At 39.8% G+C, this 18527-nt stretch overlaps 1 protein-coding gene across 4 annotated transcripts in view; it reads left to right on the top strand.

Annotated features, from left to right (window-relative positions):
• The window catches only part of kif13a (kinesin family member 13A), a 322598-nt gene that overhangs the window by 199158 nt on the left and 104913 nt on the right, over positions 1–18527 (top strand). For all 4 annotated transcript variants that reach the window (XR_007249645.2, XM_048552226.2, XM_048552242.2 and 1 more), the window contains exons 7-11: positions 3624–3711; positions 7631–7765; positions 7897–8009; positions 9783–9894; positions 16088–16300. Coding sequence is in view for 3 of the 4 variants with exons in the window: in XM_048552226.2 (XP_048408183.1) it covers positions 3624–3711; positions 7631–7765; positions 7897–8009; positions 9783–9894; positions 16088–16300 (661 nt within the window). In the remaining variant the exon portion in view is untranslated. The remainder of the gene's footprint in view (positions 1–3623; positions 3712–7630; positions 7766–7896; positions 8010–9782; positions 9895–16087; positions 16301–18527) is intronic.

An 18527-nucleotide genomic window follows, 5' to 3' on the forward strand; every position in this document is an offset into this window, starting at 1 on the left:
TACTATCTCTGTGCCAATTCGTGGTGCTCCCATGCCTGTTCACATGGTACAGAATCAGTGAATCCTATTGTAACAATGGCATGTTTGGACCTACCTAAAAAACAAATTTCTCAGATGAAACTCCTGCTATAGCCTCCAAGTGCATCAAACAGCCAGACTTTTGAAGTATCAGCAACAGAATGGAGAAGCATTTGGGACCTCTTTATGTTGTGCAAGTAAACCTTGAGTCTTTGACAAAATGGATGACAGAAGGAAATAGTGTATATTGTCATAAAATGGTCAGACATTCAGAGTTGCCATCTTTCTGTAGCCGTTTCAACAGAGATAATACTGTTATGGGGTCTCATCAAACTTCATTATGCATGAGTTGGCATGGACTATATACGTAAGGAAGGCTTTTTGACCTTCCTCTTCAAAAGTTTCTCAAATTAGGCTGTCGTTAATTTCACCAGTGAACAACCAGTCATGGAGAAACTCACCCCAATCTCATGAAAATTGTGGGATCTAAGGGGGTGCCAACCAACCCTGCAATGGAGCCATCAAGTCTAGAGTGTAAGTATGGTTCTCTAACCCATACCCTTCTTCCTGCGAGTGAAGATTTACAGTGGTAGAGCCCAGTTTATCTACATCATTGCCCGGTTGGCAGAACATGATGACATGATCAGAGATAATGGGAACTGCAGATGCTGGAGATTCCAAGATAATAAAATGTGAGGCTGGATGAACACAGCAGGCCAAGCAGCATCTCAGGAGCACAAAAGCTGACGTTTTGGGCCTAGACCCTTCATCAGAGAGGGGGATGGGGGGAGGGAACTGGAATAAATAGGGAGAGAGGGGGAGGCGGACCGAAGATGGAGAGTAAAGAAGATAGGTGGAGAGAGTGTAGGTGGGGAGGCAGGGAGGGGATAGGTCAGTCCAGGGAAGACGGACAGGTCAAGGAGGTGGGATGAGGTTAGTAGGTAGCTGGGGGTGCGGCTTGGGGTGGGAGGAAGGGATGGGTGAGAGGAAGAACCGGTTAGGGAGGCAGAGACAGGTTGGACTGGTTTTGGGATGCAGTGGGTGGGGGGGAAGAGCTGGGCTGGTTGTGTGGTGCATTGGGGGGAGGGGATGAACTGGGCTGGTTTAGGGATGCAGTCAGGTTTTGCAAATTGCATTAGTCAGCTGAAGTAAGACACTGTGATAGGGTAGAAATATCCAAGTTACTTTCCAGACATTAGATTTAATTTGCTTTTCTGGATGAGCAGAAGGAGAATAAATTTGAATGTAACATTTGTGCCTTTTAATCTAGCCTGGTGCGTGGGTTCATCCAAAATTGCTGCTTTATTGTGGAAATCTGTACTTTTGCTGCCGGAAGTTTTGTCTTCCTTTTTGCCTTCTCGGTATCGTTTATAGAGGAAGTGTGCTTATTTTTGCCAAATTACTTTTCAGTAATTACTGTGTGTATTGGGTGGTCTGAGGGCTCAATACATGATGAAAATTGATGTGTTCGATCTACAAACTGGTGAAACTGTTCATTTTGAAGTAATCTTGAATGGTGATGAAAGCAGTTACACTGAAAGTTTCATATCTGATGTAGTAATTTAAGTAGTGTTCTTCTTTTGAAGTATTTACAAATAAGGAGCATTTTTATAGCCATATTATAGCAGTGAAATTATTCTTATATAGTGAATGAAACTTTATTGAGCAACAGTGGCTGCTACGTGGGTGGTTATGCAATTTTTTTGAGGAAAATAAATATTCCTAATAGGGGAATACAGATATGCTGCTTCATTGTGGCATGAGTGCAAATTCAAATTGTTTGATTTGCTGTGTAGCTGCATCGTCCAAAATAAACTAATAAGCTTCTTTAGCGTAGTTCCAATAACACTCGAGCAGCTTGATCCCAACCAGGACAAAGCAGCTCACTTGATTAGTACCACATCCACAAACATTTAATTCCCCACAACAACATTCAGTAGCAATGATCCGTGCCATGTAAAGGTGCACTGTAGAAATTCAGCAAAGTTCCTGATCATCGTCCAAACCTACAACCACAACCATCCAGAAGAACAAGAACAATAGGTATTGGGAAACACCACCACCACCTGCAGGTTCCCCTTCCAGCCACACACTGTTCTGACTTGGAAATACATTGCGCTTCCTTCAGTGTTGTTAGGTCAAAACCCTGGAACACACTCTGCTGACAGCACCATGGGTGGACTGCAATGGTTTAAGAAAGCAGCTCATAGCCGTCCTCTGACAGCTAGTGATGGCTAACTAATGTTGGCCCAGCCAGCGACAGGCACAGCCTACGAGTGAATTTAGAAATAAAACACATAGGCCCTAAGAAATGCTTCAGGGATTGAAGAACCTAATAGTCTTATTAAACCTAACTTACATAGAAATGTGTTCAGAAGCCACCTGACACCTGGTCAGAGCACTGCCCCTTTTTCATTTCACCTGATGAAAAGGGCAGCACTTTGACAGCTTGTGATTTCAAATGAACCTGTTGGAGTTTAACCTCATGTCATGTGACTTCTGACCTTGTCCATCCCAGTCCAACAACGGCACCTCCACATCATATGTAAAGATGTCACATTGATTTCAGGCAATGATTAAATGTGGGAATTAAGAAATTGCCACCTGAGTTGTGCACTCTGCCATTAGCTCTGCAAAATGAGCATCTTGCTGTCTGCTTTGCTGTTAAAGTGCCTTGGCCAATATGACATTTTGTATCTGCACTTGAATAGTTGATATCGAGTCAAATTGTGAGAAAGTTGTCATTTTGAATCCAAGTATTCTGTTTCTATTGGTGTGATCAATTTCTACCAGGTAAGTTCTCTGTTCCTCAAAATTACTTATCACAATAGTTTCATGTCTTCACATTTTAATTGTTCACTGAAGATGTTTTAGTTTAACTGTTTCTAATGTTTCTTGGTCTCACTCTTTCTCAGTTTTACTTTCTGTCTCATTCATTGTCACTTCCTGGGCCCAAATTCACCAACCTAGCTTGCACTTGTGCAAGGTCTTGCATGGTTTATTTTCAGAATCCAAACACACATGGTTTCTTGTCCCATACACTTCGTTCCCAAATGCCTTGTGGTGAACGGCATGCCTTCTTAATCATGCTCATCAATCTGGGTACAGATTCTACGTAAGAAAATAAGAAATAGGAAACATTAAATGACCATTGATGCTGGGCATCATATGATCTCAGTTAACTTTCACTGAGTCTGTGTTGTTTTTCACATAACAATTCACTGTTTTATCTCGATTTGGTTTGTGAGCTCTCACCAATGCTGTGTGCCACCCCTCTCAACTCATCCTTTTTATGTTTATAAAGTCTTTCACTTTGGGTCCTCTCCTTAAAATGACTTCGCAGTGGCTGACAGCAAGTGACTGACCACTGAAGTACATGTTAAAGTATACTGACCATGTTTCTTTCTCTTGCTTTGCTCCTCCTCACTCCTCTACACTGTGGGGTCTCGATTTTACTTGTCAAATTCTGAGAGTTGTTTTCAACTGACATTACAAATGCCATAAGCTTTCAAAGTTTTTTTTTAAACTTGAGTACTACATTATTCTCACTTAACACTAAATTATTGATCTCATTTTTAACAATTTAAAATAATTTTCTTTCTTAGGAGTCGGCACAGTTTGAAAGTTAGAGAACATAAAGTATTGGGCCCATATGTAGATGGCTTGTCGCAGCTGGCTGTTACTTGTTTTGAAGTAAGTATGTGCGTTAAACACTACACCTTTTGGCCTGAATATGAAATGATTTATGATTAAATTCCAACGATGTCAGCATTTCAGTTTTTTGAAATGCTACATGACTAGTGCTCCCTTTGTGGTTTGGATGTTATCAGTTCAAGAATGCACCACATCTGCTAGGATTAACTAATTAATTGGCTTCGTGCAACTAGCTAAATAATTTGTATGGTCATGATCACCTCAATATTGAGATGCAAAACAACCTGAGTAGTTGCATAAAATCTTGGCAGGTTTGTTGTCTAATGTTTACTTGATCATTACATTTTCAGCTTCTCCTGTCTGTTTTTAATGTGCCATTTAATGCATGAATTTAAGTACAGATGGGTACGAGGAATTGTGTCTCAGTTTTTAAAAATGCTAAGATTTAATATTGTTTGGAAAAGAAGAATCTAAATAGGGCAGCAGAATAAAGAAACCTGGATATATAAACATAGAAATCATGTTATAAAGCAGGTCAGTAAGATCATGTATAAGCAAACCAGGAAGCGAAGTTTATTTTTAGGGACACAGATTTCAATAGTAGAGCAGTTCCATGAAATTAGTAAGGAACCTTAAATAGGCCACACTTGGAGTACTGTGCACAGTCCTGAACATTATATGAAAAGGTAAGAGATGGGGGAAGAGTGACATTTAGAAAATGATACCAGAGCTGCATGGTTATACCCATCAGGAAAAGATATTGATTAGGAGGGAATCTGTTCTCATGAATGCGAAGACCTAGGGCTCTCTTAATAGAGGCCTTTGAAATGACGAGAACTTCTTGGCAGCACGCACAAAATGTTTAAAATTTAAAATCATTGACAGAAGATGTGAATGTCTGAAGAGGTGAATGATGTTACAAAGAATAATACAGCGCAGGAGCAGGCCCTTCGGCCCTCCAATCCTGTGCCGACACACGTTGCCCTTCCATATTAAAACTGACTTCACTTACAGGGTACATATCACTCTATTCCCTTCTTATTCAAGCATTCATCCAGGTGCTTCTTGAAAGCTGCTGTTGTGTCTGCATCCACCACACCCTCAAGCAGCACATTCCAGGCACACTCCACCTTCTGTGTGAAAAACGTACCTTGCATATCTCTTTAAACAACCCCACACCTTGAACCCGTGTCCCCTAGTAATTGACCCCCCACTCGAGGAATTTTGTCAGGATCTGAAGTGCTTTACCTGTAAAGACTATCATAATTTTATGTCAGTGTTGGACAGCCTTGTGGTGAAGAACTTGCTGGGTTTTTGGACAAAAAAAAATTCGAGCATGTTACCAAGTACAACTGCTCTTTGAAGGAACCATGGTAAGCATACTGGGCCTATGCTGTAAATTTCCAAAGGTCCACTAATTCTGGTGACTTGTGCATTCCTGAATTTTTGCTTTCAAATTTTCTTGATTGTCATGCATTCAGCCACCTAGGGCCTAAATTTAAGATTTTCATCCCAAAGTGTCTGTGCCTTTCTACTTCTCACTTCCCTATCAAATCACTCCTTCAAACCTACTGCGTGGACCAACCTTACAGTCAGTTATCCTAAAACCACATAATGGAGCTAGGAATGAGATCTGTGAATACATCATAAAGCACCACAGAACATTTTGTTCCGTATAAGACACGCTATAACTGCAAGTTGTTGACGTTGCCTGAGAAGGAGACACAGATAACACTACAGTGAGGAAAGCTAATGTACAAGGCTATAAGTAATTGTCATTAATTCTCCTTTCTGATATTTCACTAATCACACTTTTCAGAGATGTTAGTACATACTTCTGGAGCAAGTAGATCTTGAACTCTGGTTTCCCAAACTTAAACAAGTTGGACAGTGCCCAATGGGGCACTGCAACAAAGACTGATTGAACAGTCAATTAAAATTTCAGATACTGAAATGGAAACTTAAGAAAATAAAGTCAAAAATCTGTTATTGGAGTAATGATGCACCCCAGCCCAAGCAGCCCCCACCAGTCCCTGAAGTCCTCTATTCTGCAGGTGAATACTGCAAGTGGTTTCTCAATGGACACTCAAGCATGGATTTAACCATGAAAGAGGGACTAGCAATTTGGTCCTACACTCAACCACACCCTGAGTTCACTGCCTGGACCTGTGACTGGTCTGTTTGGCCAGGAGCACAGGAAGGCGTCCTAGTGTTCCCATTTACTACACCACAGAAGTACCCATAGATTAGGAGTGTGGGACTGAAATGCAACCAAAAGCTTGAATGCAACCCCTTTAAAGAGAACTAAATCGGGGCTGCAAATGAGAATATTTGACATGTGGCTAATCCTCCTTCAAATAGTGGATTACATTATGTTTATAAGGATTGGAGGTGGAGTGCCAAACAGGTAAGAAATGACTTATCTGTCAACCTGTTCAGCTGTGTTATTAAAAGCCTCTGGCACATCAAACTTGAACTTTAGCCTCCTGGCTCAGATGTAGGGACACTACCACTACTTCACAAAAGTCCTGAACTAATCCTCCTTTAGATTTTTAAAAAATATATATTTAATCAACCTGTTTTAGTTATGATACACACTTCCAGAGCAGGTGGGACTTGAGCCTGTCCTTTCTGGTCTAGAAGTAGGGATGCTGCCACTGTCACCGTCACCAGAGCCCTTTGTGTTTAATCAACCTATTTAGACATGATATGAAATATCTCTGGAGAACCTGGAATTTGAACCCATGCTGCCTGGCTCAGAGATATGGACACAACCACTGCTCTCCAAGTCCTGAACTAATCCTCCTTTACTTATTAATAATGAACATGTTATGACTGTTGTCTGGAGCAAGTGCCACTGAACCTAGTCTTTCTGGCTTACAGGTAGGAACACCACCCACTGTGGCACATATCCTTCAGAAGATTAACCCGGTGCTATGGATTGCTAGCCCAGTGACGTTACCACTGTGCCAATCTACATTTACCCTCTCTTTGCTACTGAGCCAATTTTTGTAGATATTTTCAAATTAACCTGTTCAGAGATGTTATGATGCATCTCTGGAGCAGGTGGACCACCTCTGCACCATATGAGTCTTTTTAATCCTCTCTCAGATATTACTAATCACCTTGTAAGGTATGTTAAAACAGTCTTCTGGACCAAATTGGTCTTTGAATGCAGGACTTCTGGTCCAGAGATGGGGACGCTATCACTGTACCTCAAGAGACCTTCTGCTAATCCTCTTTTATGCTGAATCTAGAGGCCTGTCTTCTTATTGATTATTAGTGAGGGATAACTACTGGTAGATCTTAAGAAGAAGAGACATTTGCCTCGGAGGACAAGAAATACTATTGCATGTAGCAATTAGTGCAAATTATGATGACTAGTCAGGAATAATTACTTAAGACTATCAGGAGCCAGGTATGTCATTTCTGATCTCTTTGGGATCATGTGCAAGATTGACTGACTGATTCTCCAACCAAAGACTCTCTGGCATCATCAAATTCAGATAGAGCTTATTGCACCTGCAACGTTAGCTCTTTCAGTACCTTTAATCTTGTAAAATGAATCAAAAATTGCAGTCTTTTAGAAGCCATTCCAGATTTTGAAGATAGACATCCAGACATTTAGATAATCAGAATATGTCCCATTTGCTTCATTCTAAGCAAGTTAATGTTTGAGCTCCCTTCAAGTTTGTGACTTTATAATCTAATCCAATATTTTTGGAGAAACTGATCATGTTTATAATCCACTCTCTCACTTTGACATTGTGTTGCAACTCGCTTTTACTTTATTTGGGTATTTTACTATTCTATTCTGTCGGCATTCCTTTCCTGGGATAGAAAAATAAAGTGGTTTGGTAGTTGAAATGATTTTTAAAGTTTGCCAGAAAGGCACATTTGACCTTCTGGATGATGATGCCTTCATTATTGTTTAATTTTATATTTGGTATGTTTGCAGGATATTGAATCCCTAATGTCCGAAGGAAACAAATCACGAACAGTTGCTGCCACTAACATGAATGAAGAAAGTAGCCGTTCTCATGCTGTGTTCAGCATCACCTTAACTCAGACACTTTATGATCTCCAAAGTGGTGTAAGTCTGTGTTCCCTTGCTGTGACGTGAGAATCACGTAGTCTCACATGATTGCTTGAATGATCCAAAATCATTTTCAGTTTACATTTGTTACAGATTTGATTATCCACTTATTATTTCCCAATTTCTAGACTTCTGGAGAGAAAGTAAGTAAGTTGAGCCTCGTAGATCTGGCTGGAAGTGAGAGAGTTTCTAAGACGGGAGCTGCAGGCGAACGTTTGAAGGAGGGCAGTAACATTAACAAGTAAGAAACAGTGTAACTCAAGATATCTGAATAACTTTCTGATATCAAAAAATAATAACTTCAGTCAAGGTGACAGAGATGGATATTTTAAAGCTTATGCTGCCCAGTTTCAATTCCATTTGCCTGATTTGGTGGCTTGCAATCTGTGTCAGCAGGTTAAGGGTTGCACTGCATTCAAAAATTTGACTCCATCTAAATTGACTTTTGGCTGCAGTACTGATGTAAATCTGTCAGTGACGTCTTATTTTACATGTGATGTTAAATTGAGGCCCTGGCTGCTGTGCAGGTGGATACAATTGATCACTTTTTATTGAATAGTGCGATGTTCTCTTTTCAGTTTCTCTGACATTTTTCCCCTTAATCAGCATCACAAAAGCAGACTATTAGCTATTGCACTCGATACTCCTTATCTGTGAATTTGCTGCCTGTGGATTCACATACCTGTGAGGTCATCCTCTCATCTGACTGGATCACACAGTAGATTGGGGAGTTACAAAGGAGCAGTGTCTGTGTTTTTATTATCCACAGGAAGTTCTGTGCCCTATCCCCAATGGATAATGATTTAGTATAATCACTTGCTGTTTGTACACTATTGCCATATTTTCACACAAAATAAAAATTTATTAGACAGGTACTAAGAACTGCTGATGCTGGAATCAGAATCATAATAGGATTTCTTTCATTTCTTGACTTTTATGGCCATATTTGATATTGTTTTTTTTAAAGCTTTCTCAAGGGAACAGCAACTGAATTCAGATTAATACCTCAATCGTGATGGCAGCATTCAGTGCTTGATTAAAATAGTCCTACAGCATGTTTTAGTTTGAGATAAGTACAGGTACCATATCCAGTTTTTTCCATTGATCATAGTAACTGATGCAGATGATGGATAATTTTAATTTAAATTGTGATCAAATTGATCCAAAGAACCTAGTCACCTGCTTTCCTTCGTGCAGTCAGACAAGAGGTGGAGTTATGTGCACTGTACAAAATCTACAACAGTTCCTCTCGTGTTAACCAAAATCTAATAGCATTGACAGTTCAGCTAAGGTAGCAGAGCAACATTTTCATTTAGCACAGGAAAAGAAACTACCAGCAGAACTCTGGATAACTGTTAATTCTCAATAGCAGTTTTCCCAAGTCCTTCGTATTATAATATAGTCAAGAACTTTCAAGGTGATGTCATTAGTTTTATTTTGTTTCTAATCCTACTTTCTCATAACTGCACACATTCCTGTAAATTGTCTTTGAGATAAGGTTACCACAAGACCATGAGGTCCCTGGAAGAACAGATTTCTGACTCAAATTGAATGAGTGACTTCAATGAATACTGCTTCGAATGGTTGGAGAAACAATGATGAAGGCCAGCAAGTTAATTGTCACACAATTAGTACAGATTTCATCATGTAGAAATTTGTTGGAACGCAAAATCCTTTGCCACAGGGTGTGACTGAGGCAGTGATAATTGTTCTTTTAATTGATAATCAGGCTACTAATATGTGCAACACAAAGAGCGTTAGTGTTGTTCTAGGTGTTCTAATGGTTTTGTTTTTCATACTTCAATGTACTTAGAAATAGTGTATTAGATGTTCACTTTAGAGCTCTTCATTGTCTATTATTAGACCTAAGCTTTTACAAGGGAGATATGATTTGTCACTTACCAAGTAAAAATGCAGACACCAATTTTTTTATTCCTTCAAATTTTCTTTACATTTAAGGTAGCCATATCACTGAGGTTTGTAAGTTCCTTTATTTGTTCTGTTTTCTTCTCAGGTCACTTACAACACTAGGTTTGGTTATTTCTGCATTAGCGGACCAAGTGGGAGGAAAGGGCAAAAATAAGTTTGTGCCTTACAGAGATTCTGTGCTCACCTGGCTTCTCAAGGTATTGATGACCAGATCAAATTCTTCGCAGGAAAAGTGTATTGTAAAGAGTATATGTGCATATTGTGCGCCAACATCACACACCTTTCATTTCTGGGAAATGGACTTGCATCCAATGCAGTCCGATTGCATGACCATCACCTTGTTCTTTGTGCAGCTTCAGATGCCTAGCCTGAAATGAATTTGGAACCCAAATCCTAACAGTCATGGAATCACAGCAAAACAGCTGATCATTTGACACTGATTAGCAAAAATTCAGCCTCCTTTAGTGAGACCTTAGGGATGGTGATTGTGGGAAATGGAGAGCATTTCCTTGGTACACTTGGGGTGTTCTGAGGTTAGTGTTTTAAAGTCCGACTTTTACTCTGCACCTGCAGTATGGCATCAGATTCTTCTGCTCTGTGGCAAAAGTCTTCCATATTTAAAGCTATACATCTTGAATACCTAAAAGTTAGCATAAAAATCTGAATAACAAATACGGAATTTCAGGCAGCTGGAATGGTGCAACAAACAATTGTTAATCGCCTATGTTATTCACATGAAGTGTGCTGTATTGTGACTTTGGCGTTGATGCATTATTCTGAAATGAAGTCAGTATGGTTGCATTCTGCTTTTGAGTCAGAAGGTGTTGTTTCAGCTTGCTTTTCATTCCACTGCCATACTGAGGGTATATTGAATTGTCAGAGCTGTGTCACCCTTTGGACCCAAGTTGCTGTGATGCCTCCTTTGTTTCCATGTTCAAGAATTTTATGGTGAGACTTGTAGTGAGTTTGGGAATCCTCTTCATCAAGACTGTCAAAAACGTAGTGCTGTTTTTGAATGATCTTTGCTATATAAAATTTGACTCCTTACCTAATAATAACAGTTCTTCCAGTTAAAAATGACTTGCTGTACGTGAAGCACTTTAAGACATTTGAGATCTGATGTTATGATAAGTGCAACTCCTTTCTGTTGATGAATTTGTTGACAGCGAAGCATGGAAAAAGAAAATCTGTTCACGTTGCTTTGTGCACTTTTGAAGATGCTTTATAGCAAATTTCCTGCATTTCAAAAATGGACAAAAATCAAGACAAAGATTTATCTTCCTGATAAAGATCTCGATTCCTCTTAAGTAAAATCAAGATTGAAGACATTTACTTTAGTATTCACGTATGTCCAGTGCTAACTAGAATCGGCTCGGTTCTGATTGATTTTCTTAACACGAAAATATCAGTTTGTTAAAAATCATCCAAACTGAAACTGTTTCACAAACCTAAATATCATCCCTAAATTAAGTACCCTTTAACTACATCTTTTTAATTTGTGAAAAGAAGCTCTACAATCCCGAACAAACAGACTATTTGTGAAAGTGGACACTCAACAACTAATGTTATAATTGTGTATGCTTGTAAGAGGGAGGAAGCTTCATTATTTAAAAAACAAAGTTGAGCTCTTCTTTGGAATTTACATTTCTTTTGTGGATATGTTTTTTCATTTAATAACAATGCTAGGATGCCAACAAGCACTCTGTAATATTTAATCATTCAGTAATTTAAAGTCAGTTGTAGAACTGTAGAAAAGTTACATCATTAAGAAAGAAGCCATTCAGTCCATCTTGTCTGTACTGGTGGAATAAACTAGCTGCCTATTCTAATCCCCCTTTCCAACAACTGGTCTGGAGCCTCGCAGATTGCAGTGTTTCAGGTACAGATCCAGGTTCCCTTTTTGATGAATTGAGGGTTTCCAATTCAAATGAGCAAACTGAAAGTGTTCCAAGAGTCCCGTCTGATAATTTCACCTCAACATGTCCATGTTTGTTATCTGGTCATCATCTAGAACCACAGTGAAAACCATCTACTTAATAATCTTTTAAGATAATTAAGGATAATCCAGTGGTTAAATACATCTCTAATCCTAATCCTTCAATTTTGAATGATTGGATTACTTCTAAAGATATAGTCACAGACATCTACAGCACAGAAAAAGACCCTTCGGCACAACAAGTCTGTAGCAGTCAAAAACAAGCACCTAACCATTCTCACCCATTTTCCAGCACTTGACCTGGACCCTTAGCATCGCAAATGCACTTCCTAATTACTAATCACCATTCCTAATTACTTCCTAAATGTTTCAAGCATTTCTGCCCCACCACCCTTAGCAGCAGTGAGTTCCAGATTCCCACGATCCTGTGCATGAAAAAAATGTTTCCTCGCATCCCCTGTAAACCTCCTTCCCCTTATCTTAAATCTCTGCTGTTAGTCATTGATCCTTCTACCAAGGGGCAATGTCTCTTGCTGCCGAGTCTTTCTATGCCCCTCATTTTTATACATCTCGATCATGCTCCCCCAGTCTCCTCTGCTCCAAGGGAAGCAGTCCAGACTATCTAATCTCTCTCCATGAGTAAAAAACTCCATCCCAGGCAAGATCCCTGGTAAATCTCCTCTGCACCTTCTAACTGCTTTCTCACCCCTCCCATAATGTAGAATACAGAACTGCACACAATACTGTAGCTGTGGCCTAACCAACATTTTATGCCGATCCAGCATAATCTCTCTGCTCTTAATCTCTATGCTGCAGCTAATAAACGCAGTTAATGCCTCCTTAACCATGTTATCTCCCTGTACTGCTGCTTGAAAGGACTGGTGTACATGCACACCAAGTCACTCTGATCCTTGATGCTTCCCAGGGTCCTCGAGTTTGTTATGTATTCTGTTGCCTTGTTTGTTCTTGTTTGTCCTGCCCAAGTCCATCACCTCACCCATATCTATTTGCCACCGATCAGCCTACCTATACCATCTTGTAATGTAAGACTATTTTCCTTACTTCTTCCCATCCCACCAAATTTCATATCATCTGCAAAGTAGCTTATCAACCCTCTTACATTCAAGTCTGAATTGTTTATTTATACCACAAACAGCAAGGGCCCCAAGACTGATCCCTGTGGAACACCAGTGGACATAGCTTCCAATCCACAAAAAAATTCATTCACCATCACCCTCTGCTTCCTGCCACTCATCCACTTCTGGGTCACTTTGCTAAATTTTTTTGGATTCCATGGTGTCTCATCTTTGCAATCAGTCTCCCATGTGAAACCTTCAACAAAAACTTTGTTGGCGTTCATGCAGACTACATCACCTTCATCTACACATCTGATCATCTCTTCAAACAAATTCAATCAAGTTAGTCAGACACAGCGCCCCTTATCAAAAACATGCTGATTATTCTTGATTAATCTCTGCTCCTCCAAGTACAGATTAATTCTGTCCCTCTGAATAGCTCACAAGAGTTTTTCCATCACTGAGTTTAGACTGACTCACCTGCAGTTTCCTGGTTTATCTCTTCTTCCCTTCTTGAATAACAATTCCATGTTAGCTATCCTCCTGTTCTCTGGCACCCCTCCTATGTCCAGAGAGGAGTTGAAAATATTGCCAGCACTCCTGCTATTTTCTCTCTTGCAACAGCCTAGGATACAGTTCTTCCAACTTTGGAGATTTATCTACTTGTAAGCCTGCCAGACCACTCGGAGCCTCCTGTTTAGCAATACTAATTTCCAGTCCTTCTAATTTCTATACCCACTTCATCTCTCTCATTAATGAACACTGAGTGTATTCATTTAGAACTTTACCTACGTCGTCTGGTTCCATGCACAAATTAGCACTGTGGTCATTAATGGGCCCTATTCTTTGTCCGACTATCCTTTTACCCTTGATACACTGGTAAATTTAATTTCGGATTTTCCTTTATTTACCTGCATTATCCTTTCTTGCCCCATTTTTGCTCGCCTGACTCCTTTTTAACTCATCCTTGTGCGTTCTTTCCTTTGCTGGGGTACCTACTGTTTTGAGGCCTTGGTATCTGCCTTATGCCTCCTTTCTTCTTTTTCCATCCTTTATATTCCCCGATATCCAGAGTTCACCGGATTTGGTGCCCCACCTTTTATTGGAGTATGTTGGTCCTGCACACTCCCCTATTTTCTCCTTGAATCCCACTGCTCTGACACGAATTTACCTCAGTGTCTGCTCCCAGGTATATTAGACTTTTATTATAGTATAATATACTTTTATTCAAATGCATAATACTATATTCTTGTACTGTATTTGTTTATAGTTCTAAGTGCATTACTTTCTGGCTCTGTTACGATAAGCTTAATGAATAAAGCAAATACTTATAATATGAAGCCTATTAATGTAGATTAAACTTTAAAAAAGCATGTGGTTGTTTCCAATGAAATTGCTTCTGCTTTGTTACTTTTTCTCTGACAATTTGACTAGGATTTTTGTTTCTGGAGTATAACATTAAAAGCCTGTTTTCACATTTCCAATAATTTCAAATCTCTCAACACTGGAAAGAGATTACTTATCTTACTGCTAACCAGTTCATTTTTGCAGGAAGATTCAATAAGAATGGTGTGAACCCATAAATGGGGTTTGATTTTGTGTTAATCCCTGTTTAAGTGCATTCTTCAGGTATATATCTCATGCTAAGTTTGTTTGGAATGTAATCCACGGCACATTAACAATAATGAATTTAGCCATGTTAGTACGACATTAATGTGCAACCTTTGGGAGTGACCAAGCTACAGGTGGGACACAAGCTGTAGAGGATAAAGCTTTTTTGAGTGGTGCAGAATATAATAACGAAACATTGTACCCAGCTCCAGTGCATTTTGAGTTTCTTGAATAATCAACTGGAACTATTGTTACCATCTTGGATTCTGCCACGTCTCACTCATCTATGAGAGTCAAGTGTGGTTAATGCTGTTAATCTGAAGTAGTTGAAAATGCTGGAAATATTAAACAGATCTAACCACAACTTCAGACAGTAAAACAGTTATCCTTTTCAAGTCAGTGACCCTTTCTCAGCTGGTGAGAACCCTGACAGTTAACAGCATCTGCTGTTTGTGTTTCAGTTTCCTTTTGAGTGTACCTTTTCTCTTAGATTTATGTTTTCTGTTTACTTCACTTCTGACACTGACATTTGTTTGCCTGTTTCACTGCGACTTTCTTTCCATTTTCTTCATTCACTGCATATCTCTTCCATACGACATAACTTGCTTCCCCTCTTGCTGTTCTTTCCTTCAACTTGTTGCTTTGGTCTTGTTTTATTGAGGCAAGTAGTGACATTAACTCCCAACTGTTTGAGAGAGCAGGAGGTGAATGTGAACTCAGTATGTTAGCGTTGTTGCCTCTTCCTGCACTGTCTCTGTCCTCCTTGGAATCTGATTATCTGGATTAACGAGGAATCTTTATACTGAGAGTGCAGCCTTAACATAAGAGATCTTGATGTTGGAGTATGTGATTTATTTCTTCATTACAGGTTACACCATTGTTCCTTTGCACCCTCCCCACCACAAGTAAAGTTTTCTTTTGAGATTAGAAGGAAGCATCCTTGCTTCACTCCAGGCAACAAAATCTCGTCCCATTTATCTATTGCAGGTTTTAAAGATAAATTTTCTTGAAAACTGAGAGGAGCTTCTTGGTCATTTCAAGTTGGATAACATCTAGATTTAAACCAGAAACCGAGGACTGCCCTCTTGAAAAATAATATTGGTGCTTGATGACAGTTGTTTTAATAACAACTTATTTCCATTTGGCTGTACAGGTTTCAGTTTAAAGAATGCTAAATTGCCTTTAGTTGTCAAAAAGAATGGCCATGAAGAGGGTAGGGTTACGTTTTGATTTTCTAGATATATACAAAGACAGCTGTGGTTCACCAGCTTCTGTTTCACTAATGAAAGAACAATGAAGCTTCCTGTCATCCTTGACAAAATTTCTCCTTTTATTTGCACCTCTAAAAAGGATTCATCTATTTATCAATTCATTTGCTGCTTGAGGAACCTTGTTGCTCACAAACAGAACAGTGCACTGGTCTACCCAGCAACAGCAAGACAATTTCAAAAGTAGTGCTTTGGCTGCAATATCTCTTAGTAGATCATTAGAATGTGATGAGATGTTAAATAAATGCAGCGGTTGTTTTTTTAAGTCAATTTAAAAGAATTATGATTAACAGTAAAATATTGTAGTTTAAGTACCTCATGACTATTAATATTCTGATTTATTGAAACATTGTGCTAAATAGCAAAATGTCCTTAAATTATGTTCAGTATGATAATATATTGCAAAACATTTTAAAGTGAACAAATGTCATTGATACCTACATGTTCAACATCTGTATAACTATCCTTTTGACATTGAATCTTTAAATTTGTGATCGAGGATAACTTGGGAGGAAATAGTAAAACTGCTATGATAGCAACAATTAGCCCAGCTGGGGACAACTATGAAGAAACACTTTCCACGCTGAGATATGCTGATCGGGCAAAACGCATTGTAAACCATGCTGTGGTGAACGAAGACCCAAATGCTAAGATTATTCGAGAGCTACGCGAGGAGGTAGAAAAATTGAAGGAGCAACTAAGTCAGGCTGAGGTAAGTTGGTGAAGATAAAGGTAATGGTGCAGGACCAGAGAGAAACATTGAGTGTGTTAACAACATTTGACTCAATAACAGAGACTGTGCACTTAACTGAGGCTTTCTTCTCTCAGAACTGTTGTCAGAGTTTTGGATGTTTCTGGTGTGAGGGAGCTGAGCGAGCAAAGTTCTCATTAGGTCACAACCAGAGTACTGTGCCAGTTTTGCTCGTTGTACTTTGGAAACCGACCTAATTTGATGACATGCTGAGGGAAGAATGTCTCCTTTCTGATCTAACCTGTATGTGACTGCAGGCATACAGTCATGTGGTTGACTCTTATTCACCCTCTGAAATGACCCAACAAAAAACTTCATTCAAAAGCAGAGATAACAAAGTGTAGAGCTGGATGAACACAGCAGGCCAAGCAGCATCTTAGGAGCACAAAAGATGACGTTTTGGGCTAGACCCTTCATCAAAAGGGTCTTAAGAAGCGCCTAGGCCCGAAACGTCAGCCTTCCTGCTCCTCTGATGCTGCTTGGCCTACTGTGTTCATCCAGCTCTACACTTTGTTATCTCGGATTCTCCAGGATCTGCAGTTCCCATTATCCCTGTTTAAAAGCAGTTGGGAATAGGCAATAAATACTGATCTTGCCAGAGACACCACATCCCATGTAAAATGAAGAAACAAAAATGGTATTTAGATCCTTCAGAAGGTACAGAGAATTACAAGAATGTTTCCAGGGAATTTAAATTTTAGCTCCAAGGTTAGGTTGAAGAAATTGGGACTGTTGCTCTTGGGGCAAAGGAGACTGAGTGGACGTTTGTGACAGGTTTATGCCAGGTCAGTATTAAGAAGCTTTCCCATTTGTTTTTGGGCAAGAACTGCAAGGAATATTTGAGAGAACTTTTTTACGCAGGAAATGATTCTCATTTGGAAATGGCTGATATAAATTGTAGATGCAGAGATGATCAATGATTTAAAAAGGACACTGGGTACCCAGTGTTGGGAACTGAACTTCTGCTCTGTGCCTGCAATTTTCGAGGATTGGCTGGACTGATGTATAGAGAGCTGACATGGACTTGATAGGCCAAATAGCTGATGTCAATGGTCTAATGACTTTACAGGCAGGATTTTCTTGAGATGACGACAGTCTTTTCTACGGTCTAGAGCACTGTCAAGACTCTGCTGATGCCTCAGGGCCTATCGCATTTTGTCACTCAAGCACTAACGGGTCAGAGGTGGACCTTTGCCTGAAGTCAAGGACCCTGGGGGCAGATATGCTGCCCACATTATATTGTCAGTCAGAGATGGAGAACTAATCTATCCTAGGCAATGTCACTGGAGAGGCAGTGGCTACTGCAGTGCTCCACCTACCTGAAGCTTTGGATTGAAAAGATTCCCAGGCAGAGGTAAGTGGCAGCAGGAAAGCATTTGGGTGTGGAATAGGAAGAACAGGCAATTTCTAGGGTAAGATGCTGATTGCAGCCAATAGTCATTCAGCATGGAAACAGACTCTTGGGTCTAACCAGTCCATGCTAACCAAAAGTCCAAACTAAACTGGTCCCACCTGCCTGTGCTTGGCCCATATACCTCCAAACATTTCTTGTGTGCTTGTCTTTTAAATGTTGTAACTGTGCCTGCATTCACCACTTCCTCTGGAGGTTCATTGCACATATGAACACCCACTGTGTTTTTAAAAAAAATTCCTCTTTTTAAAATATTTTTCTTCTCACCTTAAAAATGTTTCCCCTAGTTTTGGAATCCCCCACCACAGTGAAAAGCTACCTGCCATTAACCTTATCTGTATTCCTCATGACTTTCCTCAACCTCCTACATTCTCACAATTCTACATACTCCACAGAGCTTCCCAATTCCTGATGTTAAGTTACCTCAGGCAGGTAGAGTTCGTTTGAATGGGGCACCCTGCTGGAACTTGGCACGTTTGCTTGTTCAGCTGCCCATGTGGTGAACCTCCTCTTTACCCTGGGTGAATATTAGTGGTAGTGGGATGTTGGCTTTTCCACCTTTACTTAATCACGCTGGAGATGGGAAGGTGGTTGTGCCTGTCTCCCTGTCTGCCTTCCCCCAATTAAATGCCACAACTGCCACCAGCTTCACCACAGGGGAGGGCACAAGATTTGCCCTTGTGAATTGTTAAACCTGAGGAACAACCAAGATTGCACTCAGTTTCCTGCAATGAGTGAAGTGTTGCTCGCTATGATTGAGAGGTAACAAATTTCATT

This window comes from Stegostoma tigrinum, chromosome 2 (genome assembly GCF_030684315.1).
Source record: "Stegostoma tigrinum isolate sSteTig4 chromosome 2, sSteTig4.hap1, whole genome shotgun sequence".
Taxonomy (NCBI): Eukaryota; Metazoa; Chordata; class Chondrichthyes; order Orectolobiformes; family Stegostomatidae; genus Stegostoma; species Stegostoma tigrinum.